The following is a 19,921-nucleotide window of genomic DNA, read 5'->3' as shown; positions in this document are numbered from 1 at the left end:
TTAATAAATAACCTTGGGAGTGGCGACCCCATTGTAATAACAGCCTATATATGTTTCATTCATTACATCCCTGACCCGGTCAATGACTGGAAAACAGGTTGTAGGTTTTCATTTTCAGATAGCAGGAATATTTTCGTGATGGATCGTTGTATTGTAAAGATACGTGGAACAGGTATTGCCGGCAAATTTTCAACAGGTTCGAGGCGATATTATAATTCCAATTTTAAGTTAACGGTTATTAAGCACTCGGAAATGTAGAATAATTGTGCAGCCGCAAGAAAATATGGGACAGTCCTAACTAAAGCCAATATTCGGTGTTAGTGTGAAGACAAAGATAGCTTAAGAATGCGTACTGTACAAAAATGCATTCATTGGTCTACAACATGGACGCTTTAAAGAAGTCGAAGATAAAATTGTGAGGTATATACATACATTATCATTATAGACTCTTATGCCTTTCAGCGTTCAGTTTGCAAGCCTCTGTGAATTTACTAAACGTCGCCACAATCCTCGATTTTCAACTAGTGTTGTGGCCTCATTTAGTTCTATACCTCTTATCTTGAAATCGTTAGAAACCGAGTCTAACCATTGTCGTCCTGGTCTCCCTCTACTTCTCTTACCCTCCATAGCAGAGCCCATTATTCTCCTAGGTAACCTATCCTCCTCCATTCGCCTCACATGACCCCACCACCGAAGCCGGTTTATGCGTACAGCTTCATCCGTTGAGTTCATTCCTAAATTAGCCTTTATATCCTCATTCCGAGTACCCTCCTGCCATTGTTCCCACCTGTTTGTACCAGCAATCATTCTTGCTACTTTCATGCCTGTTACTTCTAACTTATGAATAAGATATCCTGAGTCCACCCAGCTTTCGCTTCTGTAAAGCAAAGTTGGTCTGAAAACAGACCGATGTAAAGATAGTTTCGTATGGGAGCTGATTTCCTTCTTACAGAATACTGTTGATCGCAATTGTGAGCTCACTGCATTAGCTTTACGACAGATTGATTCAATCTCACTTACTATATTACCATCCTGGGAGAACACACAACCTAAATACTTGAAATTATCGCCCTGTTCTAGCTTTGTATCACCAATCTGACATTCAATTCTGTTGAATTTCTTACCTACTGATATCAATTTAGTCTTCGAGAGGCTAATTTTCATAAGTATTTTCAAGTTCCAAGATATTAGACTGCAGGCTTTCGGCACAGTCTGCCATGAAGACCAAGTCGTCAGCATAGGCCAAACTGCTTACTACATTTCCACCTAACTGAATCCCTCCCTGCCATTTTATACCTTTCAGCAGATGATCCATGTAAACGTAAACTACGAATAGCAAAGGTGAAAGATTACAGCCTTGTCTAACTCCTGTAGGTACCCTGAACCAAGAGCTCATTCTAGCATCAACTCTCACTGAAGCCCAATTGTCAACATAAATGCCTTTGATTGATTTCAGTAAGCTACCTTTAATTCCATAGTCCCCCAGTATAGTGAACATCTTTTCCCTCGTAACCCCGTCATATGCTTTCTCTAGATCTATGAAACATAAACACAACTGCTTATTCCTCTCGTAGCATTTATCAATTACCTGGCGCATACTGAAAATCTGATCCTGGCAGCCTCTCTGTGGTCTGAAACCACACTGGTTTTAATCCAACTTCCTCTCAACGACTGATCGCACCCTACCTTAAAGATGCCAGTGAATACTTTGCCTGGTATACTAATCAATGATATACCTCCATATCTGTTGCAATCCTTCCTGTTCCCTTGCTTATAGATAGCTGCAATTACTGCTTTTGTCCAATCTGACGGTACCTTACCAACACTGCATGCTAAGCATCATTTCACCAACATGATTTTCCTCCTCCCCATGAGCTTGGCTGTTTGCAACACCACCAGGATGACTTCCTTTTAAATTGAGAAGATGTTAAAAATATTCCCTCCACCTCTCCAGTGATTCCCTGGGATCTATTATGAGTTAACCTGAATTACTCAAAACACTGTTCATTTCCTTTTTCCCTCCCTTCCTAAGATTTTTTATTACTGTCCAAAAAGGTTTCCCTGCTGCTTGACCTAGCCTTTCCAGGTTATTACCAAAATCTTCCCATGACTTCTTTTTGGATTCAACAACTATTTGTTTCGCTCTGTTTCTTTCATCTACGACAAATCCCTGTCTGCCTCGGCCCTTGTTTGGAGCCATTTCTGATAAGCCTTCTTTTTACGTTTACAGGCTGCTCTCACTTCATCATTCCACCAAGATGTTCGCCTTTTCCCATCTTTACACACAGTTGTTCCTAGGCATTCCCTTGCTGTTTCTACTACAGCATCCATGTATGCGACCCATTCACTTTCTATATCCTGAAGCTGCTGACTGTCTACTGTTCAAAACTTCTCACTAATCATATCCATGTACTTCTGTCTAATTTCCTCGTCCTGGAGATTTTCTACCCTTATTCGTTTGCAGACGGATTTCACTTTCCCTATCCTAGGCCTAGATACTTAGTTCACTACAGATCACATAGTGGTCTGTATCATCGAAAAATCCGCGAAAAACTCGTACATTCCTAACAGATTTCCTGAATTCAAAGTCTGTTAAGATATATAGTCTATTATGGCTCTGGTACCCCTAGCCTCCCATTTGTAGCGGTGAATAGCCTTATGCTTGAAGAATGTATTCGTAACAGCTAAACCCATACTAGCAAAGAAGTCCAGCAAACGCTTCCCATTCCCATTAGCTTCCATATCTTCCCCACATTTACCAATCACCTTTTCGTATCCTTCAGTTCTATTCCCAACTCTCACATTGAAATCACCCATTAACACTATTCTATCCTTGCTGTTGACCCTGACTACAATATCACTCAATGCTTCATATAACTTGTCAACATCATCCTCATCTGCACCCTTACATGGTGAATACACGGACACAATTCTTGTCCTAATTCCTCCCACTGACAAATCTACCCACATCATTCGCTCATTTACGTGCCTAACAGAAACTATGTTGCGTCCAATGGTATTCCTGATAAAGAGCCCTGCCCCAGACTCCGCCCTTCCCTTGCTGACACCCGTCAAGTACACTTTATAATCTCCTATCTCTTCCTCGTTATCTCCCCTTACCCGAATATCACTTACTCCTAGCACATCCAGATGCATCCTCTTTGCTGACTCAGCCAGTTCTACCTTCTTTCTTCCATAAGCCCCATTAATATTGATAGCTCCCCATCGAATTCCATTTCGTTCGCCAACTTGTTGCCAAGGAGTCCCTCGCCTGTCAAATGGGAGTGGAACTCCGTTACTCCCGTAGGTCCGAGGCTTGCTTAAAATGTTCTCAGCTCGGTAAATTCATGAAGCAGGATGCTACCCTACTTGCACATAGTTCAAGTGAGGATCCCTCCTCTAACGGGTTATGGACCACCGGTGAATTGTATAGTTCTAGCCGCCTGAGCACAAGAAGGGCCATGACTCAGAATATGTCCGAGATGTCCCCTCCCATTCCATAGCAACTGGTATCCCGACTCTCAGGACCACTTACTAGGCCACTCAGCCATTGCCCATGGTTCACGAACTAGGACGTGACTACAGTAACCCACAAACAGTGAACCATAATTGTAAGGTATGTGCACAAAAAATGCAAGGGCAGAATTGCCATACCGCAGCACAATAAACTTGTTCGTTGACCTTCAATGTCTGCGATTAGGCCTATACATCGCTAGCCGCTAAAGTTGGCCGAACCTGGCAAGTGAGACGTCCGTGTAGCAGCAGCCAGTTATATCTGACGCTGAGTGAAAGTAAAAGTTTTATAGTAAGCAAAAATATTTTCCTGATGGATCATCGTATTGTAGAGACGTGTGGAATAGGTACTGCCGGCAAATTTTCAACGGGTTCTCTTTGATATTATGATGCCAATTTTAAGTTAATGGTTATTACACCTGCTGAAATAAAGAATAACTGTGCAGCCGCAAAAGAATACGCTAAAACTAAAAGCCAATGTTCGGCGTCTAAAAATAGTTAAAATGCATACTGTACAAGAAAGGGATTCATATGATTTTACAAAGCACTTTTTAAGACTTATATATATTTTTTTGAAGGAAAAACTGGGGGTCATCTTGGATTCGGAGAAATATGGAACACCGGGCGAGTTGGCCGTGCGCGTAGAGGCGCGCGGCTGTGAGCTTGCATCCGGGAGATAGTAGGTTCGAATCCCACTATCGGCAGCCCTGAAGATGGTTTTCCGTGGTTTCCCATTTTCACACCAGGCAAATGCTGGGGCTGTACCTTAATTAAGGCCACAGCCGCTTCCCTCCAACTCCTAGGCCTTTCCTATCCCATCGTCACCATAAGACCTATCTGTGTCGGTGTGACGTAAAGCCCCTAGCAAAAAAAAAGAAATATGGAACTACAATTTTTTCAGAATGAAATTAAACACACACTTTCACGTAGTATCGGATTTCGAAAAATAACAGACAAGTAAGCCGTAGTGTTAATAATATCAGCGAAAATTCAAGTTTTGAACAAACTGATTGCAGTTTCATACTAATTTTAATGTGTATATGGATTTTTCCGACTTTTACAAAAATCTGATATAACGACAATCCGTTACAGCTGTTATGAATTCTCGCTACAACGGACTTCTACTGTATCTTGAACTCAGTACTGTATGTCCACAGAAACATGAATCATCTTGAGAATTGTTATTCAACATCCAGTATATTTGACTCGCAAGTCTTCAACATGTTGGAAAAGAAAGAACAGTTAAACATTGTAATTTAAAGGTTTTATTATGTGTTGTTGTTTTAAGGTAGACGACATAGGGTTTTAATCTTACGTAAAAGTTAATGCGTATTTATCACGAGTTTTATATAACTGCCTGTTTTCTGAGTTCTTTGTACAGCTGAGGATGATGAAAAATTGCGTCAAAACTAGTCCTGAATAAATTTAGAATGTTGTAATTACATCTAGACAATATTACTATTGTATTGAATAGGTGGACTCTAAAATGTTTAAATATTGCAACAAGTAGTGGTTTCGGTTTCTGCTGCACACAGAGCTACATAGCTGTTACACATCAAACCGTACAGGTTCACATGGGCCCATTGTTTAAAACCTGCTGATCCAGCCACAAGAGTGAGATATTGTGAGTGGTATCTAGCGTCATTGAATGATCGTTCATTCGACCCACAGCTTGTGTTTTTATCGGATGAGGCCTGGTTTCATTTAATGGTCCTGTGAACAGTAATAACTCTCGCTACTGGTGTGCAGAAAATCCTAATGGTGTTTATGATGTCCCTCATTATAAAAGATGACACTTCCAGCATCTTTTATAAGGTAAGATTTCATATATGATTGCATACACGCTTAAAGCAGGGCGGCCATGCGCGACGTAAGTTGGGCTGAGGCAGCTGCTGTAGCACAGGGTACAAGCACTGTGCGCTCGGTCTGGGTTTATAAAGAGACCCTGTATACCATACAAATTTCGTTAAGTTTGGCAGAATATTATGGGAGAAGAATGGGAATAACATGTAAAATTATAACTGGCAGGAAAATGAAAGTAAAGTTCAAGTGACATTTTCTTCCTGATCCATTACCTAGAAGTCACCACAACCGTTTTTCCTTCCTTTTTTAGCATCTTCTGCATGAATATTGGTAACTCTGGAAGCATGTCTTTTCTTCTTCTCCTCCTTCTCCAAAGAATGGCAGACACTTTGTTTCACTCTATGACGATCCCTCTGTTTACTCAGGAGTCTCTTCATTTCACACGTCGAGCTCCTATCTGGATTTTTGGCAACTTCAGTACTATATTGTCCTTAGATGACCAATTAAATTGCTTCTGACACAGCCATTACAATTTTCTTCCTAGAAACAAAGATTTCTTTTTTTTTTTTTTTTGCTATTGGCTTTACGTCGCACCGACACAGATACAGTAGAACTTATGGCGACGATGGGATAGGAAAGGCCTAGGAGTGGGAACGAAGCAGCCGTGGCCTTAATTAAGGTACAGCCCCAGCATTTACCTGGTGTGAAAATGGGAATCCACAGAAAACCATCTTCAGGGCTGCTGACAGTGGGATTCAAACCCACTATCTCCCGGATGCAAGCTCACAGCCACGCGCCCCTAACCTCACGCCCAACTTGTCCGGTACAAAGATTTCTTTTGGGCACTTTGATCAGGTAACACTGTCAAGATTTTCATTAGCATTTTGTGTTGATTCAGTATAAATATATTCGATATGTAATTGCAAAGAAAATGCACATTTGATCAAATGGAAACATAACAATGACATCATAAACCATCAAAGCAGTTCGGCAGATGCCACACCCATTTCTGCTGTGTGCAGACTGGCAAATAAAGCATTATTACAGTGATAAATTGTTTGAATTCAACGGAATAACTTCATGACAAGAAAGAAGAAACTCAATCCTTTCAATTTCAGTAATTTTTTGTTGTTGCCAAAATTACCAAAGTATTTATTTTTATCTACCGACTGTCCCCTTTTTACAAAATAAAAGATGATGGTTAAGCTTAAAAAAATAAATCTGCATTCCAGAAGTTACTCAAAATGTAAAAGAAATTGAACCAACATTTCTACTCTATAATTTAACAACAGAGGTAAAACCTTCAAGTTTTAGAAGTGGTCAATGAAAACCAGACACTCATTAAAGAGATTTAGAGAAAATAAAACCTCTAGGCCACCTGCTGAGACATGGTAAGTTGCTGACAAACATTTCTGAAGGAAAAGTGCTGGGAAAGAGAAAGGTGAATATTAAAAAAATAATTCTTTGAAGACCTAAAGTATATGAGGTATAGGAACTACAAGGAAGTGGAGAGAGTGGCCGAGTAGGCAGAAGAATTGTTGTAGCAACAAGGCTTACCTTCAAATATCACTGGACTGAGCCAGGATCAAACCTGCCAACTTTAGCTCATAAGGTCAGTGCTCTACTGTCTGAGCTACTCAGCCTAACTACATATTAATAAATGGGAACTTATGAGGATATCTTTATGGTTAGCCAAACTCCCATTTATTGCTACCCAGGTCTATTTCAATTCCTTTCATGTTTCCTTAGATAGTTATCAGGAATAATCAAGACATTTTCGTATCTTAAGAACGGATGGTCTCAAATATTCAGTTCATAAACATCAATGAATCACAGTCAAGTATTCAAAAAAAAAACTTGAATGAAATTAATAAATAACAGTTTAATACTCACAAAAAATAATGGTTTAAGGATATTCCTTAATGTTCCTTCTGAAGAACCCACATCAGACTCGGCCACATCCATCTGAGTTTCCACAATATCGAGATCGTGGTGCACCCGAGAAACAAAAGTTTCAAGACTGTCTATACGCTGACAGAGAGACTGCAATCCGTCTTTCTGGGCAAGTATCTCAGGAACTATATTTCCCAGGCACTCAGATCCATTACTCTGAACCTGAGAAGACAAAATAGTAACATACTGTATTTCAGTATTATTAAAACCTTATGAAAGATCAGGAAACAAAATCAACAAAGCTCAGCATTACTAACCAGTTAGTTTCAAATGAGTTTTCAATGGACCACAGCAATTAAGTAAATACTGTAGTGCCATAGTGTAGCTTCCAACTATAATTTGAGTGCCTTTCTATTCAACAATAACATGTACTGAATGAGCTGAATTATTTTAATTTCCCCTCTAAACATACAAACAAAACCTTCTGATGCTGTATAACTTACAAAAACTTCTTTGGTCAAGTGCTGTGGTAACAGAGAGTTATGCTATCATCTATAAGTATGAGGGTTTTCAGTCTGATTGACAGGATAAACAAAATTAGAAAATACCCATTAAAAAAAAAAAAAAGAACAGATTACACCTGAAAAAGATTTCATCAAAATGATAGGAAAACGAAAGCAGTTTATCATTGCTTGGGTGAAAATTTTACCATACTAACGAGCAACTCTTTGGAATTTGAATGTAGAAACTGTGCCACTTTCCGCAACATGAGCGTTAACAGCATATTAACTAATAACTTGATATTTTTCATTGATAATATAAAATTATTCTTTTTTTCTTCATTTAAATCATATGTACCTTTTCTAACATTCATCTTCATTTATACAGTCATTGCCATCACCATCCCCATCATAGCCCCCCCTTCTTCTCGCTCCACTAGAGTGTCCTCGGTACCATCAAGTGCATTTGATACACTGCACTTCTTGAAATTCTAGACTGTAAGTTCTGGCATAATCAGGTCCCACGCAGTTTTTATGCACTTACATACCAGCTCCAAGTTGGATCTCTTGATTTTTCTGGTTGGCGTGTGTGCATGGTTGCTGCCTGCCAATCATTCAATATAAAACCCTTGTGAGTGTGCTTAGAAACTCATTAATGCACACGAAGTGGCTGAAGTAGAGATGTGAGTCCTCCAGGTATGATCACATAGTCATTCCCTCTCTGCAGGCATGCTTTCACTTCATCTTTCGTGTGCCCACGAAAACTGTGACCACAATCATGCTGTTGAAGTTAATAATGCCCCCGGTTGATTTTCTGTACATGTCTTACCCAATCGAGCACAAGGATTATTTCCATCTAGCTCTTTTCTTGGACCATGACTATTACACCAGCTGCACTGAATTTTGGCAAAATTTTGCACCTCAAAATTATGTATAGTAGTATTATTCTCCCATCAGCGGTGATGCACAACATGGTGGTGCAATGTAAATTCTCATAGCCACCTATCCTTAGAAAAATGCCTTCTCTCCTTTATGGCTAACCATTGTGTCCAACAGGATTTGAAAAAGGAACTGGGTTTGAATTGCATTGCAAATATGCCCAAGTTGATAATATCAAGCTGCCACCACAAAAATAATGACGTAACAATAGAATAAGATTTTCTCTTTGTACGTATACAGGAGCCATTGGCAGATGTTCGTTCCTAGTTTTGGTGTTTTATGAAGTGTTTGTGATTGTGAATGAGTTTTTATTTTCATTAGTTATGACTGAATAAGTATCACGCTTTAGGAACCTACATATGAATGTCTATTCCATGCGTTTCCAAAGTTCAAATTAATTAACTACGTTTCATCAATTTGATTATTCATTATTTGTGAAGAAGGAAGCTATACTTTCCAGCGTCAACTTAGTTAAATATAACATAAAATCAGGTATGTTATAGTGTTATAATTTTACTGAAACTGTGTGTTTGACAGACTGGAAAGATTTTATGTTACATTTTGATTATTCTGAGCGTACATACGTATCCACCTGTGGTGTATCCTGACCCTGATAATTAGGTGTGCTGCTAGCGGCATTTAGAAAATTCAGGTTTTCAATCATTTTACTATAATCTGATTATTTATTAATACACATAATCATTTCACACACTGTATAAGGATACATTTCTTATAACAGTATTCACCATAACAAGAGGAAAAGCTAAAAGATCATAATATTAAAAATGGTGCCATACATTACAGCAGTTATTTGTATTTACATTTATAGGAGTTAAAATACATTTAAGTTACAACTTCATTTTAAAATTAGTTCAAGTCTTCTCTCTTTGAATAAAAACTTATTTAAGACCTTGTCATAGAATTAATATTTGACTTTTAGTTCTTGGATCATGTCCTTTTCAGTTGCTATGATACTTAAATTATTAAGTCTATCCTGAACTTGTGTTCACCTTTGATGTGTATGTATTTGTTTCAAGAGCTGAAAATCAGCACTCAACAGAACTAGTTGTAATTGGTATGGTCAGATTCAGCTCAGCCAACTTATGGACTAATTCTTTAAATCCCAAAATTAAGTCACTGTTCTTAGTAAACTTCAGCAACTTAAATACAGGTAAACTTTGGAATTCTTTACTTGCATATCGTATTACTGTTAGTTCAGATTTTAGTATTATAACGACAGAGCAAGTGGCCATGCAGTTTGGGTCAAATAGCTATCAGCTTGCATTCAGGAGAACAGTGGGTTCGAACCCCACTGTCAGCAGCCCTGAAAAAGTTTTCCCATGGTTCATCTGGAAATGTTATTTTGTTGCTATCAAACTTCCAATGATGCAAAATCTGAAGGAAACAAACTTTTGAAACTGAGCCATATTCAGCATCCAGAACAGGGTCATACGCTCTGAGTTCTCCAGAAATACCTTGCGATTTCCCTTGTTCAGAGTCGTCTGATTCATTGTGGCCCCTCAGAGGAAGTATTTGCTTAAGGAAGAAGTAAACAGCATCAATTAATCTTCTTAGCACCTCGCTGCTCTTCTATACTTCTTCACTGTTTTTATTTACATTTGAGGAGTGTCCGTTCAAACGGGGCTATTTCCACTTCAATTTTTTTTTTTTTTTTTTTTGGTATTTCTTCCACATGTATTGCAGTAGTTGAATACAATCGAATGCCATGAGCAAACCAGACAGAAAGACATAATTCCTTAAAAGTAGTATCATACCTGATCATGGGTATGTTCCATGTGCTTTTTACACGCTTTTCCTTGAATTTTTCCACAACTTTCCTAGTGAGGAAATAGTACCTTTTGAACAGACACTCCTCATGAGTTCTGGGTACAGAATCAACAAAAACGCTGATTCTCTGTTTCCCAAAAAGCTTGCACATATGGGCAAGGAACGCGTAGGTTTGCTATTGTCCTATATGAAAAGTTTTTTCAACTATCATATAATCAGGTCGGTACAGTTATAAATTTATGATACTCCAAATTGTTACCAACATGTATAATATAAACACACCCAGAAAACATTAAAATCACCACAGTTGGTTTGATACTGCTCCTGACAGGTTAAACAACGCAGGGAGAGATTGTGCATTTTTGCTACAGAGAGCTGTGTGGGATGGAATCCGCACACAGACAGTGGTAGGCCTATTTTTCGGCATCCCTACCACTTGCTCACTGGCTCTCTTCCCCACCACTCCCATCAGAAACAACATTGAAGTTGAGTGAGGGTTCCAGCCAGCACACACGAACTCAGTGCGTTACACAACTACCAACCTGGTTGTGGAATAAAGCGAATTTGTTCTGAACTCACTTTGCAGTTTGTTAGAACGGTCTATTATTCATAATATTAACTGCGTGAAATAGTGTACAACTCACTGTGTTAAGTATCAAACAATTTAACGTTAAACCATGACGAATATAAGAACAGGTGTGAGAACTCCTCGAGTTCAAGCACGCCCCGCCAGGCAGCGCTAGAGTGGGCAAGCTCCACAGTACCGATCAGCTGGTCTTAGGAATGATGGAGGGAAAACTTATTACTACGTAACTGATAAGTACAGTATATATACTGTCATTTTTTTAAAAATGAGATTATAATTAAAATACCACAGCAGGATACAATGGAAAAAAATCATACATTGAAATAAGAGCTATGGCCTTCATCACATGTTGTGGAAAACACAGGTTACTGGAGTGTATATATACATATAAATGGCACATCACTCCCAGTGTATTAAAACAAACACCCATGAACTACTTAAAGGTACTACTCTGCTTACCAACTCAATTTGTCGGTTACTGGACTTTCGAAATCCTGCGTGTCGATTTGGCGGATGTTCAAGATTGTAAATCGCGCTGGATTTCATTCGTTCCGAAGAAAAATCGGCACTTCATATAATGATAAACAAGTCTGAAGATTACATCCGTAACATGTTGAAAACAACAAACGATTTACAGGCCTTTCTATTTGTCTGACTACCATCACGAGTAAAGCCAACCACCCTCGCCCCAGCCTCTTATAACTGCAAAATCACCTGTATTAGAATTTTTGCGAGAATGTCTCCTGGAGTAGCATTTCAGCTTGCATAAACAGCAACTGGTTGCACCCAACTATGCTTAAAAGGTATGAACATGAACACTAGTGCATGATTTTCAAGCAAGTTCTTCTGGAGGTCTGGTGTGTGTTCACCTTAACCAACTACTCCATCTACTTTATGGGAAAAACTATTGAACTGGATTTCTTCTCTTAGCTTAACTTCATCAAAAATAACACCACCATAACAAGAATTATCACTCTTTTCATCCTTAAGAAAATCTGAAATAGCATTTATGCTATGCGTATTAACTCCATAAGGGTACTTAAGCCCTTTACAAAGTTTTGTCAAGTGACTTTGTGAGGGCAGAGGCAAGAGGTTATGTCGCCGACAATGACTGAATCCTTTCCGTGATTTTATTCTCAACAATATATATATATATATATTTTTTGCTAGTGGCTTTACATCGCACCGACACAGATAAGTCTTATGGTGATGATGGGATAGGAAAGGCCTAGGAGATGAAAGGAAGCAGCCGTGGCCTTAATTAACACGTTCCCTGCGGCAGTGAATTTCGATGACTTAATGTTACGTCGTATCAGCCCACCGATGACCCGATGCTGCCTTTAGTTATTATCGGTTCGGGTCACCGGTGACCTGACGAATTTGACTTTGTTTACTCCCTAGTATGAAATCCTAAACAATGCAAGTGCACTTGTTGTGTGCGTTATTGTTGAGGAGACATTCCAGCATATTTACCTGTGCGACAGTGTTTCGATTCAACAATTGCGTGAAACAGAAATGACCCCGGAAATAATTGGGTCACCGGTGGGCCGATCAAAACTAGCAGTATCCTTTACTTCAATTGGAACACTATGTTGCCATTAGTTAACAGAAATTCGTAACTAGGACGTAGTTACTTACTTCGCAATTCTGGGAAGTTCGCACCGACGGATAAAAGTAACATGTTTCGGGGCACGTGGTGACCCGAACCGCACGGAACGTGATATAGGCCCACCCCAGTGCTGTCCTAACCCTCTTTCTTTTCCGTGCCACCGGTGTGTCAGAATGTGAAAGCTCCATACCTAAAAAAGGACGTGAAATTGCTTGTAAATATTACATACGGAAGATAGTAAATATGTCAATAACTATTCCAATAACTCCAATAACCTCTATTGGCTTTCCTAAGAGCAATGTAGAAAGCAGATATCAGAAGGGTGGTACTCCTTAAACAACAATCTACGATCTGCGGGCAGCAACACTCTAGGCTTCATTCACCGTAACCGCGCTAAGCGAATCCCGTGTAAAAATATAGGTGAGACAACAATCGGGACTCAGGGTGACCCGAAGCGATATGAATGGAAGATGAAAAAAAACTTCCTTCGGGTCACCGGTGGGCCGATCAAAACTAGCAGTATGCCTCGATCCTTTGCTTCAATTGGAACACTATGTTGCCATTAGTTAACGGAAATTCGTAACAAGGACGTAGTTACTTACTTCGCAATTCTGGGAAGTTCGCACCGACGGATAAGAGTAACATGTTTCGGGGCACATGGTGACCCGAACCGCACGGAACGTGTTAAGGTACAGCCCCACTATTTGCCTGGTGTGAAAATGGAAAACCACCTTCAGGGCTGCCGACAGTGGGATTCAAACCCACTATTGCCCGGATGCAAGCACACAGCTGCACGCCCCTAACCGCACGGCCAACTCGCCCGGTATTCTCAACAATAAACTCTCTAAAGTGAATTCATTGCTGTACCTAATTCCATTAGAAAATTTCACCTGGAATTTCTTAAGCATGGTGTTGATTATAATCTTTTCCTTCTTGCTAAGGTATTTGCTATCTGTATAATTAAATACCTGTGTATTTACAACCTGCTTCTACAGCAAATTAATTCTGGTTTTGCTGAGTTGAAACTGGATCTAGCTCCAATTAAATTTTGATCAGCATTTTTTAGGCACTATTTGAGGGATTATATTGTGTTTTCGGCATCAGAAAGTACATTAGAATGACCCAAATTTTGATCAACATTAGACTGACCTTTTAATTTCCCATTCGCTGCTGCACTCCCATCTTCAATCTTCTTTCTTCTTTTCCTGACGGTGTCTAGGTTATTTTTCCTGTTGGGAGTTTCACGGGACTTAATCTCACTTGAAAGGTATTTCAGAAAATTAGGGAAAATGTGAGGCACTGCCCCTGGACATAATTTCAATCGAACATGAGATATACTTTTCACCATTCACTATAAAATTTTCAGATTTTACTATCAAATCATCAGAGAAATGAACATGACAAATTTTGCTATTCCGCATTAATCCAGTATCCTTCCGTGGAATAGCTCTGTCCCATTTTTCAAATTGATTTCTACCCTTCGGAGGTGAAAAAAAAAAATCGCACATTATCAACTACTCTACCATAGCCTGACTTACAGCCAGGCACAAAACAGTACAGCATGCTGAACTATTAAATTAATGAAACCACGTACGATACATGATTGAAGTACACAACACCCAATGAACTGAGTTTAGGAACTGAAAGCAAATAAAATTCAGCTGATTCAATGAAGTTTATCGCACAGTAATGTCTCTCAAACTTTTCTATACCCAGCTTGCCGGAACTACTGGAGCACGTGTGGGATATAATCGCTTGCCGTGTTTGCAGTGGCGGGACCACAAACTACCATGCTATAATGGCCGAGTCCTCACACTTGGTCTTATATTCGTCATGGTTAAACGATGAAACTTCTACTTTATTTGAAAGCATGCGCGCACACATCGCACCTTAAGGCCGTACGCGCCTAGTATCCACAAATGATAACGTTTAATTATAGATGGATGGTTAACTTCGATACTGCCGGAGAAAAGCGGGAAAATAAACGGGATTTAATTTCACAAATGTTCATGCATGCAGCGAGGCGTTATAAGCATAGCAAACAGCGATGCCTTCACTACAATTAATGCTTTTAGCTTACACATTTCTGTGAAAACCGCACAACCAAATTGCCACTTCTCCTTCATGTACTTACACAATTTTTCTTTCAATTAAGAATACTTTAGTGCACGGCCGTGAAAAGCTCTGTGGTTACCGGTGGTTTCAATAAGAACTTTCCTAACTCTCCACTCATAAATGCAGCTTTTGCTAACACTGTACTTCCTGACTGCAGCTCTGATACCTTGATTTTTGGCTTCTTCAATTATTTTTAATTTTTCACTTGCTGGATACATTGACTTAACAAATGTCATGGGATAGTCACCTAATAGCATGTGGGGCCTCCTCTGGCCCTGCGAACTGCAGTGAAACGCGTGGAAGTGAGTTGACAAATTCCTGGTAGTCCTCTGGACGCAGCTGACACCAAATTGTTTGCAGAGCGGCTGCCAATGCTGGTCTGTTTGTGGGTGCAGGATCCATGCACGGAGCCTGCGTTCCAGGACATCCCAGATATGCTTGATAGGGTTCATATCGGGGCTCCTGGGTGGCCATGGCAGTCGTTGGACCTCTGCTGCATGTTCCTGGAACCATTCCCGGGCGACATGGGAGCGATGTGGCAGCGTGTTATCATCTTGAAACACCGCAGAACCATCTGGGCGCTGGAAGGCCAAAAATGGGTGGAGATGGTCTCCGAGCAGCTCAACATACCGCGTACCATTCAAAGTCTCTTCCGGAACAACTAGGGGGCCCATTCCATACCAGGAAAATGCACTCCAGACCATAACAGAGACATCAGCGCCCTGGACCACACCTTCGAGGCAGGCGGGATCCATCGCTTCATGTGGTCTGCGCCATACCTGGTGCCTTCCATCGGCACGGTGCCGCTGAAATCGTGATTCATCCGACCATATCATGTTACACCATTGTTCCAGTATCCATCCCTGGTGACTGGCAACAAATGCGCGTCGGTGTGCCCGATGACGTTGGGTTAACAGTGGCACCCGTGTGCGGCGCCGCCTCCCATAACCCATAGAACCCACGTTCCTACAGATTGTCCACTGGGAGACGTGTCTAGCACGGCCTGTGTTGAATTGAGCTGTGATTTGTTGCACGGTTGCCCGTCTGTCACTATTGACAATCCGTCTCAGATGTCGCCGGTCACAGTCATCAAAGGTGGCTGGACAGCCAGTCGTTCGCCTGTTGTGGATGGTGACACCCACATTCAACCATTCACGATACACTCTGGACACGGTTGATCATGTGAAGCCGAATTCCCGCACCACTTCCGAAATCACACTTCCCATCTGTCGGGCACTGACCACCATACCCCGTTCGAACGTTTCAGCACACGACGACGTTCCATGTTACACCTGTCTCATGCATAGCCACTGCTCACAAGGTCTCCCATACAACTGCAGCTGGCACAGGGGGCATGTTGTGCGCAGACAACACACCTGCGCATCAGTGCTCCGCTATCCCATGACATTTGCTCAGTGAGTGTATAACAACCCATAGCTACAAATATTTTTTGTGACGGAAATATTCACTTGTGAATGGCAAACACAAAATCCAATAAAGACAACTTACTTCTGTGACCTTCCAAGCGGCAATGAAGCTGTGTGTGGAGCCTCTGTGGCCAGGAACAGAAATGGAAGATTCTATTGTTGTCAAGAAGTAAGTTGTTGCCAACATGATGAAATGCAGGACTGGAAGGAATTTGCAAGACTCAAAACTATTGTTCTATGTTGCGATTTTATTTTACATAAATAAATATCACATGAGAACACGTTCACTTCCTTGTATAAATTACTTTATTCACACTGTACGTCACAACACACAATTATACACACTAGCAAATGATACTATATACAACACTCAATAGCGGAGTACCCTGAAGTCGATTCTGACCAGTACAGATATCAACAACACTGACACGCGCACAATAACATACTCTCTCTTGAATTCACCGCCTCACTCACTTGAGCTCAATACTCAGACTCCACCTCGGTGCCCAACAGTCACTCCCAGTCCATCACTTGCCTGAGTCCCAAGAACCAAGATCTGCAAACTTAGAACTGACTTCAATGACTGACAGCTCGATATTTATACTACTCGGGCAACCATCTAGAATGATCGACTTCTGGAAGAGTTCTTACAACACTCTAATGGAACACACTCGAAACATTGATCGACCAGCTAGTCGAATGGGTACTCGAACATTCCTCCGCTATTTACAAAAGCCTATGGAAATATCTACAACATTCGTAATGTCTCTACATGTATCTGGATAATAAAACATTACAGTAAGTTTCCAGAACCCTTCATATACACCAAATTATAGTATAATAAATCTAACATACAAACATTATGGAATTCTATACTGCATTTGTCTATCTAGATTTTGAGGTTAAACAATTGTATTTGAGGTTATACAATTTTATACTACATATTTACAGGGAAATCATATATTAATCATATTTAACATTTAATAAAAGATAATTTAGCCTTCTATAAACTATAATTAAAATATATTAAACATAATAATTGAAGGTTTTACACCAATTACGATGTTGTACCTACGACAAAACTGATAGGGAATTCAAAACGTAAACCTATTAGTATGAACAGTTCACGGCCTCATTAGAAAATTTAGCTCCAGATTGATCGTATAATTTAAGACTTCTGCTGACAGGCCATGGGAATGCTCAAGCAAGTGCCATATGGCTTGTATCAAGCTTGGCATGCACCATACGGGTTGTCAAGCTTGGCATTTTAAGAAGTCCTGACAGCTGGCACAGCAGTTCCCTAGTAACTATTGTACTTCTAAGGTGTGTTGTGAGGTAATTATCATACACTACAGCGCAGAGAATATGTTTGGTCAAGCGATATTTGCACATGAAGCAGAAAACAGTTAAACGGTGCCTTTGAAAATTTGACAGGCGGAGCGAGTTGGCCGTACAGTTAGGGTTGCATAGCTGTGAGCTTGCATTCGGGAGATGGTAGGTTCGAATCCCACCGTTGGCAGCCCTGAAAATGGTTTTCCATGCATTCCCATTTTCACACAATGCAAATGCTGGGGCTGTATAATTAAGGCCAAGGCTGCTACCTTTCCAATCCTAGCCCCTTCCCATCCTTGCATCACCGAATACCTTTAATGTGTTAGTGTGAAAAAATATTTACAAATTTAAAAATCCATAGACAGTATCCCGGTTCTACAGTACTATCAAAACATTATGTGCAGCAACTAGTTCACAAATGGCATAGTACTGCCTTCGTAACTAATAGGAAAAAACAGCAAAGGAGAACACCTCTCACAAAGGAGAGGTTAGAAGATACAGAGGCAAGACTGCAGATCAGTCCACATAAGTTGGTTCAGAGAGCAGCTCAGGAAACTGGTATTTCACATTCGTCAGCAGGTAACGCAACAAAATTATTACATTTCCGTTCTTACCGGGCTCATTCAGTCCATAATATACAGCCTACAAATTTCATTGCAAGAATAAGATTTTGCAGTTAGCTAATGAACAGTGTCCACGATGGTATCCTGGATCCAAACTTTTCTTTTTATGAATGAGGAAGCATGGTTTCATTTGAGTTGATATATCAAATCCCAGAACAATAGGATCTGGGATACAGAGAACTCACAGCTCAAGAAAACCACTTCTGTAAATACTGGTGAGTTCAGTCTCATTTAGTATTTGATCTGTTAGTTTTATTTATTTATTTATTTATTTATTTACTTATCTATCCTGAGTATGTATACAGATGGTGGCTTCAGTTTCATTTACTTTCTACAGGCGTAATCATGCCATTTCTTCAAGAAGATTACGTCTGCTCACCACTGCGGGCACTACGCTCACTGCCACCGCTTCTCTGCATACCTATGCCTCGGTATTCTGCTACGAAGTCTTAAATTATACTACCTGTATTTATGATTATTTTTCTTCCCTTGTATAGAACTATGCTGCACTATAATCACAACAGAAAATCACAACAAAGGGAATGAAGCACTCACCAATGATTGCATTAAGATGACATTAGTGTTCTCCTCAGAAATTTTCGTTAGCTGGGTAGCAGGAATGGGTACCCGGGTGGGGAATACTATGTAGAAAAGGAATATGATAAAATTTCAACTTATTCCCCTCAGGCCATTGAACAATAATATTACACATGTAAACATAAACTGCAAAAATGAACCATTTTAGTGTTATCACGAAGAATACATAACAGAGTAGTTTGAACTTCTAGTGTTCTACTGCTCATTCATAATCACTCGGTTGCTGTGGAGAACCAGGCGGGTTTGTTAAGTCCCACGGAATCGAGTGCTCGCATGCGATTCCACGCTAATCCAGACACCGCTCGCACACGACACTGCCGGTTTTCTCCGTCATCTTTCATTCCAGCAACACTCTCCACTATCATTTCATTTCATCCGTCAGTCGTTAATCATTGCCCCAGAAGAGTGCGACAGGCTTCGGCAGCTGGCACAATTACTGTCCTCCGGAGTACCCGGTGAAAAAACTGTCCCGCCTCTGCTTTGTCCAGCACAAATCTTACATGGAGTGACCAGGATTTGAACCACAAAACCCAGCGGCGAGAGGCCGGCACGCTGCCGCCTGAGCCACGGAGGCTACACATATTTCAGTCATTATGTGCTCCAAATTAAAATTTAAACACTAAAACTGTTTATTTTGTTTGCTAGTTGCTTTACGTCGCACCGACACAGATAGGTCTTATGGCGAAGATAGGACAGGGAAGGGTTAGGAGTGGCAAGGAAGCGGCCGTGGCCTTAATTAAGGTACAGCCCCAGCATTTGCCTGGTGTGAAAATGGGAAACCACGGAAAACCATTTTCAGGGCTGCCGACAGTGGGGTTCGAACCTACTATCTCCCGAATACTGGATACTGACCGCACTTAAGCGACTGCAGCTATCGAGCTCTGTAAAAACTGTTTATTTAAATGAAAAATCTTCATTATTGTCAGCATAATTGTGCGAGTTACATCAAAGTTCAGCACTGAAGATGGTTTACGTGGTTTCCCATTTTCACACGGTAAATGCTGGGGCTGTACCTTAAGGCCCCGGCCGCTTTCTTCCCACTCCTAGCACTTTCCTATCTCATCGTCGTCATAAGACCTATCTGTGATGCATGTTGTTTAAAGGGATCTAATATCTAGGTCATCGGCAATTAATGGTACAAAATGAGATGAAATGTAACGACAATTTAACAGTCCAAAATCATCCACTGACTAGAA

The 19,921-nt window shown here is 40.4% G+C and overlaps 1 protein-coding gene across 4 annotated transcripts in view; it reads right to left on the bottom strand.

Annotated features, from left to right (window-relative positions):
• The window catches only part of Blos4 (biogenesis of lysosome-related organelles complex 1 subunit 4), a 147,259-nt gene that overhangs the window by 106,210 nt on the left and 21,128 nt on the right, over window positions 1–19,921 (bottom strand). For all 4 annotated transcript variants that reach the window (XM_067140489.2, XM_067140487.2, XM_067140488.2 and 1 more), the window contains one exon: window positions 7,210–7,431. In XM_067140489.2, the coding sequence (XP_066996590.1) occupies window positions 7,210–7,431 (222 nt within the window). The remainder of the gene's footprint in view (window positions 1–7,209; window positions 7,432–19,921) is intronic.

This window comes from Anabrus simplex, chromosome 2, assembly GCF_040414725.1.
Source record: "Anabrus simplex isolate iqAnaSimp1 chromosome 2, ASM4041472v1, whole genome shotgun sequence".
Taxonomy (NCBI): domain Eukaryota; kingdom Metazoa; phylum Arthropoda; class Insecta; order Orthoptera; family Tettigoniidae; genus Anabrus; species Anabrus simplex.
The sequence above is the reverse complement of the archived record's forward strand: the minus strand, read 5'-3'. Positions and strand labels throughout refer to the sequence as shown.